Source organism: Vipera berus, assembly GCF_964194415.1.
Source record: "Vipera berus genome assembly, chromosome: Z".
NCBI lineage: Eukaryota > Metazoa > Chordata > Lepidosauria > Squamata > Viperidae > Vipera > Vipera berus.
Window position 1 is genome coordinate 61237644 of NC_138205.1, and position 12989 is coordinate 61250632.

At 40.5% G+C, this 12989-nt stretch overlaps 1 protein-coding gene across 2 annotated transcripts in view; it reads left to right on the forward strand.

Annotated features, from left to right (window-relative positions):
- The window catches only part of DDC (dopa decarboxylase), a 179232-nt gene that overhangs the window by 147228 nt on the left and 19015 nt on the right, over positions 1 to 12989 (forward strand). For both annotated transcript variants that reach the window (XM_081345709.1, XM_081345708.1), the window contains exons 12-13: positions 2646 to 2665; positions 3036 to 3134. In XM_081345709.1, the coding sequence (XP_081201835.1) occupies positions 2646 to 2665; positions 3036 to 3134 (119 nt within the window). The remainder of the gene's footprint in view (positions 1 to 2645; positions 2666 to 3035; positions 3135 to 12989) is intronic.

The window sequence follows — 12989 nt, forward strand, 5'->3', positions numbered from 1 at the left end:
TCTTCTGCTTGGTGGCCTGTAGTATACGCCTATGGCAACGTCATTTTTTTCCTTTTATATTGACCCATATGGATTCTAGGAGGTTTTCATCCTTGGTTTGGGTATTTCTATAGAGATGTAGTGATCTTTTATATATAATGCAACTCCATCTCTTCTTTTGTTAGGTCTGTTTCTTTTGAATAGTTTCTGTCCTTCCATCAGTACATTCAAAATCATGAGTTTCAGCCTACCAAGTTTCAGTAATGGCAACTATATCATATCTGCCTTCATGTTCTAATACTTCAAGTTCACCCTGTTTGTTCCCTAAACTTTGAGCATTAGTGTATAAACATTTAAGTCCTTTATTATCTTGGATATGTTTTTTACATCCCCTACTTTGTAACTGGAATTTACATCTTTTCCATCACTCTCTGTTCCATTATGTTTTTCTTCAGTTATATATCCCAATTTGCTATATTAATGGGAATAAAAAAGCTGGCAAGTATGGAAAGTAAATAGGACAGAAAGAATTTCCCAACTAGCTTACTTTCCCCTGCTGTAGCCCCCAAACTGTTTCCCTCAGTTTAGTTTATATCCTAGTTTACTATCTATTGTGCAGGGCTATGCATAGCATTATAAGGAAAAATGTTATCTCTCCTACATTGGACTGGAAAACTGTTTTTAAAAAGCTATTGGGAACTATAAATAGAGTATAGTACCATTGGCAGCTCTAAAAGAAAAACAAAATATTTTGGGTTATTATGTAATGGAAAGAAGGGACACGGTGGCTCAGTGGGTTAGGACGCTGAACTTGTCGATCGGAAGGTCGGCAGTTTGGCGGGTCGAATCCCGAGTGCCGCGTAGCAGAGTGAGCGCCTGTTACTCGTCCCAGCTTCTGCCAACCTAGCAGTTCGAAAGCACATAAAAATGCAAGTAGACAAATAGGGACCACTATGGTGGGAAGGTAACAGCATTCCGTGCGCCTTTGGCATCTAGTCATGCCGGCCACATGACCACGGAGACGTCCTTGGACAAGCGCTGGCTCTTCGGCTTTGAAACGGAGATGAGCACCGCCCCCTAGAGTCGGAAACGACTAGCACGCATGTGCGGGGGAACCTTTACCTTTACCTTTTTATGTAATGGAAATGATATAGATTCACTAGGCATAAATTTATTTCCCATTATGTTATGTGGTTTGGTTTGTGACAACTCAGAACCAGTAGATGAAAAAGAGAATATATCTGAAAACAGGTGAGATAAAATTGAGTGTACCATTTCCATACCTGTGAAATTTTAGATTTTTATACTGACTTTATTTACTACTTAGAATAAAAGCTAGAAATCAGTTTGAGACTCTTAAGAAAAGTGAAGCGAGACATTCTCATAAATACAATAGTTTATTGGATAACTAGAAATTAATTCATTGGATTATATCTAGCAGTATAATATCCATCTACCATAAAATGGCACCCAGTAACAGGTTATTTTCCTGTCCTTCCCCCATCCCCATATACAGTTTGAAGAGCTGAAAGTGAGACACAAGGGACTATGAAGAAAGAGGTAGTGGGAGGAAATTGTATAGCTGTAGAAATAAAGATACATTCATTTTATACATTTCTGCCTTTCCAATGCATCTTGAAAGGAATTAATTCCCAAGTGGCTGCTCTGTAAACTAACAGATTTCTGTTAGAATGATGTTACTGACTGTACACCTGAGAAACACATCATAACTTACATGCTCCAGTATTTTGAATCTAAAGGATTCAATATTTTCCAGTATTATCTTCCGTTATTTGAGGGGCTTTCAGAGAAGAGGGGTTGACTTACTCTCCATCTGAAGGCAGGACAAAAAGTAATAGATGGAAGATTATCAAAGATAGATGAAACCTAGAATTAAGGAAACATTTCCTAACAGTGAGAATAATTGATCAGTGGAATCACTTGCCTCCAGATGTCATGGGTGCTCCATTGCTGGAAGTTTTTAAGAAGAGATTGGACAGCCGTTTGTCTGGAATGGTATGGGGTTTCCTGTTTGAGCAGAGGATTGGACTAGAAGACCTCCAAGGTCCCTTCCAACTCTATTGTTCTGTATTCTAAATATATTGCGTGTGATTGCAATAGGATAATAGGCCTATTAATAGAGCTGTCTTTCTATTGAGTGAGGGATTATATGAGTTGTCCAACAGAAGATAAAATGCTGGAATTAGGATTAGAGTCTTATATGAAACAAAATGAAGTGTATAATTGGATCATTCCTTAATTTTCTTGATAAATTATTTTAAATACTTAAAATATTTAAGTATTTCAAACTTTGGATAGGCATAGGTTCAGTTGCAGTGGAAGGAAATTTTCTTAAATATTAGTAACAACAGCTTCAACTATGCAGAAAATTTTGCATGGGATCATTTATTTGTGTATAGTATTTGTGGATTTTCTCTGCATGTATTTCATACAGTCTGATTTGCACTTTCTACCAAATACATACTCAGTAGAATTACAATGGTATTATACAGATTGCTTCTTTCATTGAACCTCAGGTATATTTGCCATATACAATTTTAGAATATATGGCTTAGGCTGCCTGAAGTATCGTAAGGCAAAATAATGAATTCATACTTACAATAATATTGAATTGTTTCTCTTTACTCACCCCCAACCCTTTACAGGATGCATTACAGATTACAGGGTAAGTACTCTTTTCCCTGTAACAATAATAATTTGCACATTCTACAGTTGCCAAGGAAAAACAAACAGGCTTGATACAATCAAAACTTTGCTCTTCAGGTATTGGGAAGACTAGAGAAAAGATGCCTGAGATAAGAACCAGTTGTGAAAGGATACATTTTGCCTGAGTTTTCTATATCCTGCCTGTGCCATGGCATCTTACTTTGTGTCCTACAAAATCTCGACTTGGCATAGCATTTGCTCTTTCAGATCCTTGATTCTTCCTTATTATCCTAACTTTGTTTATTAAAAATCATGATAGTGTTTAATTTATTACTCCTCTTGATGACAGTTCCATTCTGAATAAAAAGTCATTTGTGTTTTATCTCCAGCACTGGCAGATTCCTTTAGGTAGAAGATTCCGTTCTTTGAAAATGTGGTTTGTGTTCCGAATGTATGGTGTGAATGGATTACAAGAATACATTCGCAAGGTGAACATATTTTGTTTTACTACTAAAAACTCAGAAAGGAATGGGGCAGGAAGAAAAATGTGTTTAGTTCACAAATTATCTAAAATTAATTTAATACAGACTCCAAATGTAATACATTCATTAAAATCAGTTATATTTTGATGTTTATAGTTTCTGAATTTTGAGATGCGGTTTTCTAAACATGCATACAAAGAAGCACTTTTTGTAGAAAAATAGAGATAGTCCTCAACTTACAATCAATCACCTTAAAGTTATGGCAGAGCCTGAAAAGCTAATTATGACTACTTATAGCTGCTGCAGCATAGTTATGTTCATTAGTCCTTATGATTGATGATGGGAATGCTGCAGCACCCTCCCCCCCCAGCCTATCTTCCCCCCTACACTGTATTCCTGCAAGCATTTTCCTCCCCCAACAGTTCCCAGCTGGTCTTAGGTCTGATGTCCACGATAGGAACTCCATACGCTCCTCCTCACTTATCTTTTCAAGAATTCTGAAGCCTTCCATAGTGCTGGAATGGGTCACCATGGAATGTCGCTTGTGCATGGCACAATTCTAGAATCACATTGTGTGGTCCAGGGACAAACCTGGAGCCTGGACATTTCCAGAATCAAGGAAATGTCTACAGCTACAGGATAAAGGAGTCCATTGCAGCACTCTGGAAGACCTTGGAGCTTTTTAGAAAGTAATGAGAAGGAGGACATTTATCTTGGTGGGAGAAAAATCATGCCTAAAATCAGGCATGGGGGGAATCTGGTGGGACAGGAAAAAGGCTTGTGGGGACCCAAATGGTAAGAAGTGAACAATGTGTTCTAAGGAGTGGAGAAGGTCATGAGAGAGCCAAGAGAGGTGGCCTGGAGTCTGTGCTAGGCCCCCAAGGGCCTCCCCATCCCTGAGGCACACTGTGCTCCACTTAACTATGTGCATGCTCATTTAACAATTGAATATGGGAAAGCAGGGATAGGAGACTCATTAAGTGAGATGCTTAATGGCCATGGGCAGACTTCATTGTAGTTTTATCTCTAGGATACCTATATACATACAAATGCATTGAAATATATTTCATATACATAAACTACATATACAATTATAAAGGTATGATTTGCTTTAGTAAATTTTTTTATCCAAGTTGTTCACTATCCAAGGTAAAAACTGGCAGTCAGAAAATAGAGTTAGAGTCCAAAATAAGCAAATATTTACTGTGGACAATGAGAACAGATAGCAAGGCCAAAAGGATTTTTCAGGTCCAGATGAAGGTTCAAAGTTTCCAAAGAGATAAAGCCAATGACTAGATTAGACTATCATGGAAGTTATTCCAGCAATATACTATAGTCAGATGGAATTTTAAATGTTGGAAGACAAGTTGGCATATATCAGTTTGTAATACAGAAAGGGACTGTGCAAGGAGTATGACATACTTCCATGTAGCAATAGCAATAGCACTTAGACTTAAATATCCCTTCACAATGCTTCACAGCCCTCTCTAAATGGTTTAAAGTCAGCATATTGCTCCCAACAATCTGGCTCCTCATTTTACTGACCTCAGAAGGATGGAAGCCTGAGTCAACCTTAAGCTCATTAGGATCGGATTGCTGGCAGTCAGCAGAATTAGTCTACAATACTGCATTCTAGCCAATGTGCTACCATGGCTCATGTAACCAGACCTGTCCAAGGACATCACCATGCAGCCACCAACCAATAGTTTGTCTTATAGTTTTCCAACTCATAGGATTCATGCAGGTTGGGCAGTTAAAGCAGCAGCTGAGAATTAGGACCAGTGGGGTCAGTTTCTTATTGTCAGATCTGTTTGCTGTTTCTCCTGGTTTCTCTTCTGCCTCATTGATTGATGATTTATATGCCAAAAACAAAACACCATGGTTGAAGTATTGTGTACTGACATAAGAATTATATAACTATTGCTTAAGCTTTCAGGCAAGCAAGTTTGTATTCTGTAACCAGTAGAACTATAATACAACCACTAAACCTCAGCCGCAAAATTCAATCTTCCTGTTTTATGTAATGCTTTAGTGCTTAGATATAATAGTCCCAAATATACAATATATAAACTGTTGGGCTTTATTTTTTTAAGATAGGAAAAGTAAAATCTGCCCTTCTGTAACTCTCTGACATTATGCCTGTTGTCCGTGATTTTTTGAACACATAGAAAGGGACTTTTAAGATCTTGTTTTGGAAAATTAAATACACTTAAATGTTACCTTGATTTGCTACTCCTTCCTTTTGTTAATTGTTCTGCCTAGATCAGTTTTAACAAAGTTCCCTTTTGGAGGAAGCAAAATTAGTACTGAAACTCTGTTTTCTCCCCATCTTCTTTTTCTTGCATCATTTCCACTCCTTTTTTCCCCTTTTATTATTAGAACACATATACATCTCTTTTAGTTGTGTTTAGGTTTCCTTCCTATGGTCTTTCTAATATTCTTCCTGCAGATGTAAACCTACTTTTGGCAGACTTCCTTAGAATTCTTGTTACATTTTCTACAGTTGTTGTCGTTTTCTTAATCTTTTTGGTTAGTTAAAAACTTCCTGGGCATTTATAGGTTTTCTAAGCTGCCCATACTTTTTTCCTGATTTTAGTGGTGTGCAAATATATTTCCAGTATCATATTTTTCAGATTTCCCAACCCTTCTAAAATCCATATCAACCCAATATTTATTTAATTTGTTCTGTTTCAAGCAAAGGGGGGCTACCATCGCTTTATGCAGGCAGATAAACTCCACGGAAAGGATTTCATGCAGATTACTTTAATTCATCAGGCATTCTCTAAACATTAACTCACAGTTACTGGAGAGATTCTTCTGAAGTACATTTCATAATCTGATCCCAACACGTAGGTGAAAAGAGATAGTATTCCCCAGTTCTTAATTCCTAAAATAGCTGTTTACTCTGACCAGCACACTCCCTGCCTGGAATTATAAAATTTCCACTATTAACTAATTATTAACTAAAATAAACAAAGGCATAGCATCAAACAATGCAACTATGAGGTAGACACAAAATATGCATAGTTCGAGGTTCAATCTTCAAGTTCAGTCTTCCTTAACAGCAGTACCAGGTTGGTGATCGGCCTGGTGTAAAGCCTTTTAATGAAAGTCTATGAGTCACAACATGACTCTTGTGGCTTCACAATCTGGACTTCAACTTGGCGAACTAGTCCATCAGAGCTGGGTAGAACTTGGTGCACAAGCCCTATGGGCCACAAGTAGCGATGCACGTCTTTGTCTCTCAACAAGACAAGGTCTCCTTCTTTGAGATTAGGCTCTTTGGTCTTCCATTTGTGGTGATCCTGAAGGGTAGACAAGTATTCTTGCTTCCAGCACTTCCAAAAGGTGTTGGCAAGCCATTGAACTTCTCTCCATTGTTGTTTATGCATATCTTTGGGAACAAAGTTCTCTAATGGTGCTGGCCAGTCGCCTGTCTTCTGGGTTAGCAAGATGGCCGAGGTGAGAATAGTTGGATTTTCAGGATCCAAGGAAACTGGAACCAAAGGTCTAGCATTGATGATAGCTGCCACTTCTGCCATGAGGGTAGTGAGGATCTCATGCATCAGCATGGGTGTCTTTGTCAAAATGGAATCCAGGATTTTTCAGGCTATGCCAATCATGCATTCCCATGCTCCTCCCATATGGGATGCATGGGGAAGGTTAAATGTCCATACAAAATTTTGGGCCTTTAGATATTCATCAATTACTGAATTGAGGCAAGTGCCTTCATCAATCTGTAATTCCTTGAAGGCTTCTACAAAGTTAGTTCCTAGGTCAGATCTAAATACCTTAACTGGGCCTCTGTAGGCTTGGAACCTTCTTAGAATGTTGATGAAGCAGGAAGTCTCCATGGATTCGATGACTTCAATGTGAACAGCTCAAATGCTAAGACATGTGGAAGGGATGGCCAATGTTTGCTGTTAGCTTGACCATCTCTGGTCTGATGAACAGTCATGGACCAAGGGCCAAAGACGTCTAGGCCTACGTTGGTAAATGGCAGTCCAGGACTAAGGTGCGCAGGTGGCAGGTCAGCCATCAACTGATGTGTTGCACCCCATTGTTTGCAACAATGCAGGCACCTGTACAAAATGGTAGTGATGCACCTTTTGACTCCCACGATCCAGAGTCCAGCAGCTCTAATGGCACCTTCTGTGAAGTGCAGGCCTTGATAGTGGACGGTTTTGTGGTGGTGTTGGATCAGCAGGTTCATTACATGTTGATGAGTGGGAAGGATGACAAAGTGCTTGATATTTGTCCTGTTTATCCTGTCTGAGTGATTTGCTGGGCACCTGAGGTTGAACATCGGCATCTTGATCTGGGTCTAGAAGCTCATGATGTTCTGGTCTCTGTGACATCAGGCTGTCTGGATGAGCCAAGAACTCAGGACCCTTTAGCCAGATTGATTCTTCCAACTGTGATGCAGGAATAGACCACATAGCCTGGTCTGCTGGGTTCTGATCTGTTGGCACATACCACCATTGCTCAGGACCTGAAGATCTTCTGATCCTTTCCACTCTATTGCTTATATAGACATAGAAGTGTCTGCTTTCATTGTGAATGTAGCCCAACACCACCTTGCTGTCCGTATAGAAGGTGTTGGATTGTAGCTCAAGGTCTATCATTTTTGTTATCAGGTCTATGAGTTCTACAGCCAAAGCGATACTGCAGAGTTCCAACCTTGGTATGGTGTGACCTTGTTGTGCCAGTTTTGCCTTTTCCATGATGAAACTGACGTGAATGTCACTTTCCTCACCATATCCTACAGCTGCTATTGCCTTTGTTGACACATCTGAGAAGATATACAATTCTTTCTTCGGTGTGGCGGAAGGTGAAATGGAGATATACGTGCACTTCATGTGGATGTTTTGGAGACAACTTAGGAATGCACACCACCTATCGCAGTCTTGCTTCTGTTCTGGTGGGAGCAGCTCATCCCAGTCTGTGGTGCCTTGGGAGAGTGCACACAGAAGGAGTCTCCCTTGGACTGTTACAGGTGCAGCAAACCCTAGAGGGTTGAAAAGACTATTCACTGTTGAGAGAACTCCTCTTCTTGTGAAGATGGTGTTCTGTTCCAGAACTCTAAAGGTGAAGACATTTTTCTTCAAGTCCCAACACAGACTGAGACTGTGTTGGATAAGAGGGGCATTGGTCCCAAAATCGAGATCCTGTAATCCCTTAGCATGGTCTTCAGGATTGAAGGCTTCCAACACTTCACTGTTGGATGCAATTTTGTGCAGCCTTAGGTTGGCTACTGCTAGCATCTGGCATGTCCTTTTTAATAGGTCTATGGCTTCTACTGGAGTGGATACAGATTTTAGGCCATTGTCAATGTAGAAATCCCATTCTACAAAGCATCTGGCATCTGTGCCATATTTGGCTTTGCTCACACAAGCGGTGTGTTGCAGGCCGTACTTAGTGATTGTAGGGGAAGAACCATTCCTGAAAACGTGCACTCGCATTCTGTATTCTGTTATCTGTTGGTTGTGCTGTTCATCACTGAATCACAGGAAGTGCAGGTAATTGCAGTGGTCTTCCCTGACATAGAATGAATAAAACTTCTTCATGGGCAAGGTAGCAACCTCTGTTTTATGCACAGATATAAGGGTCTTTCCCTTTGCAGTTTGCAATGGACCTTTGGTTGAGCCAGAGTTCTGACTGGCCTCTTTGGCAGCTGGAAACCATTTTTCTCTGATGCTGAGATTTTGAGGGTTATTGCACAGCTTCGTTTGGTGGGCAACACATTCTTCAAGAACAGCAAAGGGTGGGTCTCTGCATGGGTTCTTTGCCTGGTAAGCATCAAATAACTTGATCCATTCTTCACTTAACTGCTGTTAAGTGGGAGGAGGATGTGGAGGATGGGAGGAGCCTGTGACAGAAGATTGCTGTGAAAAGCTGGTACACACCTGGGACTGTTGTGACTTAAGGTGAAAGGATGAGGCTTTCTTAGAGGAGTGAAAGGAAGCTACATGTGACTGCTGGGATGGCACATGTGAACGATGGGTCACTTTGGATTCATCCTTCTTGCTCAGTGTATCCTTCACCTGAAGATCGGCTTGGGGAAGGTCTTTGCTACTTTGTAAAAATTCTCACACTCTTTGTTTAGCAACTTGAGGTGTTGTATTTCCTCTTTGAGTGCTGGATCTCCTAGTTTTGACTGGATGTCTATAAGGCAGCGTTCACAACCTGTCCATTGTAAGAAAAGCCCCTCCATATCCTATTTCAATGAGCAAATGCACTCAGGGGAAAGCTCATCTTTGGATGCATTGCAGAGTTCCTGCAATGTCTCCCAGGATTTTTCATGACATTGATAAATTCTCGAACAGGCTCGACCACATGGCTTCAGTAAGTTTTCTTTGTTGCCTCAAGTCATAAGGTTTCTGAGATGTATCTGCCTTTTCTAAATTTTGGACATCAAGTTCTGCACACATGTTGAGGTTAGTTGTAGAGACCAGCTCTTCAAGCACATTAGAGGGCTCTGCCATGACCAGGAAAGACTCAAAGGATTTCCTGGATACTTTAGTAAAATTCACTCTTTGATCACCAGGGTGCGCTGTATACATGTAGCTTGAATACAAGCCTGTTGTTTGCAGATTAGCCACCAGAGGGTGCTGCACCTAGACTACACTTGGAACAAACTGGCTGTTGCTGGATTCCTTTGATGAGGATTGTGAGGCTGGCTGTCCAGTTCTGGAATCTCTAAGGCTTTGATCTCCCAAGTTTGAAATCCCAACTTGGATTGTGGGTGCCTTGCAGCTCTAAAGGGGGTTGGCTTCACAAGTCCTTTTTAATCAAGAGTCCAGGGAACAGCTGGATAGCTGGCTTCAGTTAAACATAGGGTAGATAGAATTTAGCTTGCCTGTGAGCATTCCAATGTGAAGAGACTTCTTTTAGCAGCTCTCGTTTTTCACATGTAGAAAGAGCTGGCTAGTTTATTTTATTTATTTATTAGTTGAATTTATATACCACCCTATTCCCGAAGGACTCAGGGTGGTTCACAGGGCAAGTTAAAAACAATACAAAAGAGAGAATAAAATAAAATTAAATTAATACAGCCCACAATTAAGATAACATTAAAAATTAAAATTTAAAATTAATTTAATTTGATTTAATTTAATTTAATTAATATAATTTAAAATCCCTCAGTCCAGGCCAGACAATTCAAACAACCAGGTTTTTAAGTCCCAGCGAAACGAGCGAAGGTCGGGGGCAGTCCGAAGCTCCATTGGCAGTTCGTTCCAAAGGGCGGGTGCACTCACAGAGAATGCCCTCCCCCTGGGAATCACCCACCGGCAATCTCTAACCGGCAGAACCCTAAGGAGGCCCTCCCTGTGGGCATGCACAGGACAATGGGAAGCTGATGCTGGCAGCAGGTGCTCCCTAAAGTAATCCGGACCCATGCCATTTAGGGCTTTATAGGTCATCACCAGCACCTTGAATCTTTAGTTGGCTTTATCATGCAAATTCTCAGTCTCATAGCAATTTCTTAGTTGAATGCAAACAGATTCCTTTTCCTTTGGGCAAAGATACTCTCTTTTTATTGTTCTGTTTGAAGCTTGATGCAGGCAGATAAACTCCATGGAAAGGATTTCATGCAGATTACTCTAATTCATCAGGCATTCTCTAAACATTAACTCACAGTTACTGGAGAGATTCTTCTGAAGTACATTTCATAATCTGATCCAACATTTAGGTGAAAAGAGATAGTATTCCCCATGTTGAAGGAGCAAAAGGCTCCCGTGGCTGGAATTCATTAAAGCCCTGCTGGTTTGCACGTAGGCAGGAATCCCAGGTAGCCAATCAGAAGTCCCTCCAAATGGCCAATCCAAAACACATATGTGACCAAGTGACTTAAAACTACATTATCCAGAAGGCTATCCCTTAAGGAGACAGTTCTTAATTCCTAAAATAGCTGTTTACTCTAACCAGCACATAATTTATTCATAATTATAAAACAGTTGTTTTAAATAGCATTCATGTGCATGTATTTATTTGTTTACTGACCTTTCCATATACTGTATTTGAACAATGTATTTTTCTATATCTATATAGTATTGTAGATCTTCGGTTCTCTTTCTGAGTTGCAGTGTAAATCTCTAAATCTTTGGCGCCCTCCTCTGACTTTAATAAATACTGCTCATTATAATTATAATTGATTGTATTACTGTAGATTAAAAAAGCTCAGTGCATTTAACTTTCAAATAAAACAGTTACACGTTTGACTGTTTTAAAACAAAGTTTAATGTATCATGCAAGCAGTGCATGAATTGTTAAATAGCAACAAATCGTCTGAAATGTTTGTCACTAGGAGAATAACATGGAGACAAACATAGAAACAAATCTAATAAGAGTCTTAATAACCAACCATGTCAATTGGAAAGTTGTCCAAAAAAAATTGGAAGGTCTGACTTGTGGAATATTTCCACCTCTTTCCCCTATTATCATCAAGAGTGGTCCTTTTGCTCTTCACCTTTTACAACCTAGGATAACAGAGTTGGAAGGGATCATAGAGATCTTCTAGTCCAACCTCCTTCTCAAGCAGAAGACTTTATACCATTCTGGACAAATGGCTGTCCAGAAAAGCCTCCAGTGATGGAGCATCCCCAACCCCTGAAGGTAAGCTTTTCCACTGATTAATTGCTTTGTCAGGAAATAACTCCTTACTTCTAGGTTGCATCTCTCTTTCATGAGCTTCCACCTATTGCTTCTTGTTCTGCTTTGGAGAATAAGTTAACACCCCCTCCCCTTCTCTGTGACAGCCTCTCAATCACTAGAAGATTACCATTATGTCATCAATAGTCCTTCTCTTTGTTAGACTAGAAATTCCCAGTTCCTGCAATTGTTCATTGTATGCTTTAGCCTCCACTCCCCTAATAATCTTTGTTGCTCTTCTCTACTCTTTCTAGAATCTTAGCATCTTCTTCCCATCCACATGGGGTGGCAGGCAAATGGCACTGGTGCAGCTTCTGCTATTGTGGAGGGACATGGGGTGGGGCAGTAGGCAAATGGTGCACCCCCCAGATCCACCCACCCCTGCAATTGCTGAAATCATGCCAGCACTGTTTTCCTGCTGCCCCCATGCCATGACCCCCCCATGCAATGGCAGAAGCCACACCAGAACCCTTCACCTGCCACCCCAAGCCAGGAGAATGGCCAGGGGAGGGCCAGGGGAGGAGGAAATCTGGCTGTAAATGGGCTGAGGTGGGAGGCTTGAGGCAAAAGAGGTGCAGCCAAGGGTGGGAACCTAAAGGTCCTAGATCTGTCCTAGTAGATGCTTAACTATGAGTCAGCAGTATGCTCTGCTGCCGAAAAACCCAATTCAGTCTTAGGCTGCATAAACAGAAAGATAGCATCAATATCATGGGAAGTGACAGTAGCACTCTATATTACACTAGTAAGACCACACTTGGAATATTTTGTGTTCTGGTTACCACAATACAAAAAAGATGGTGAAGCTCAAGAAAGAATGAAGAGAAGAGAAACAAAGATGATAAAGCTCTGGAGTATAAATCATACGAGAAACAGTTAAGAAAATTAGGTATGTGTAGTCCAACAAAAATCACGCTTAGGGATGATATGATAGCCATCTTCCAATACTTGGAAGGACTATTGCAGGCAAGAGGGGGTGATTTATTTTCCAAAGCACCTGAGGCAGGACAAGATGCAATGGGTTGAAACTCATCAAAGAGAGATTCAACCTGGAACTAAAGGAGGAATTTCTTGACAGTGAGAACAATTAATCAACAGAACAGCTAATCTCCTGGAGTTGTAGGTGCTCCATTGCACCTCCATTGGACCATCTTTTATCTGGGATGGTATAAGGCCGTGGTGGCGAACCTATGGCACACATGCCACAGGGGG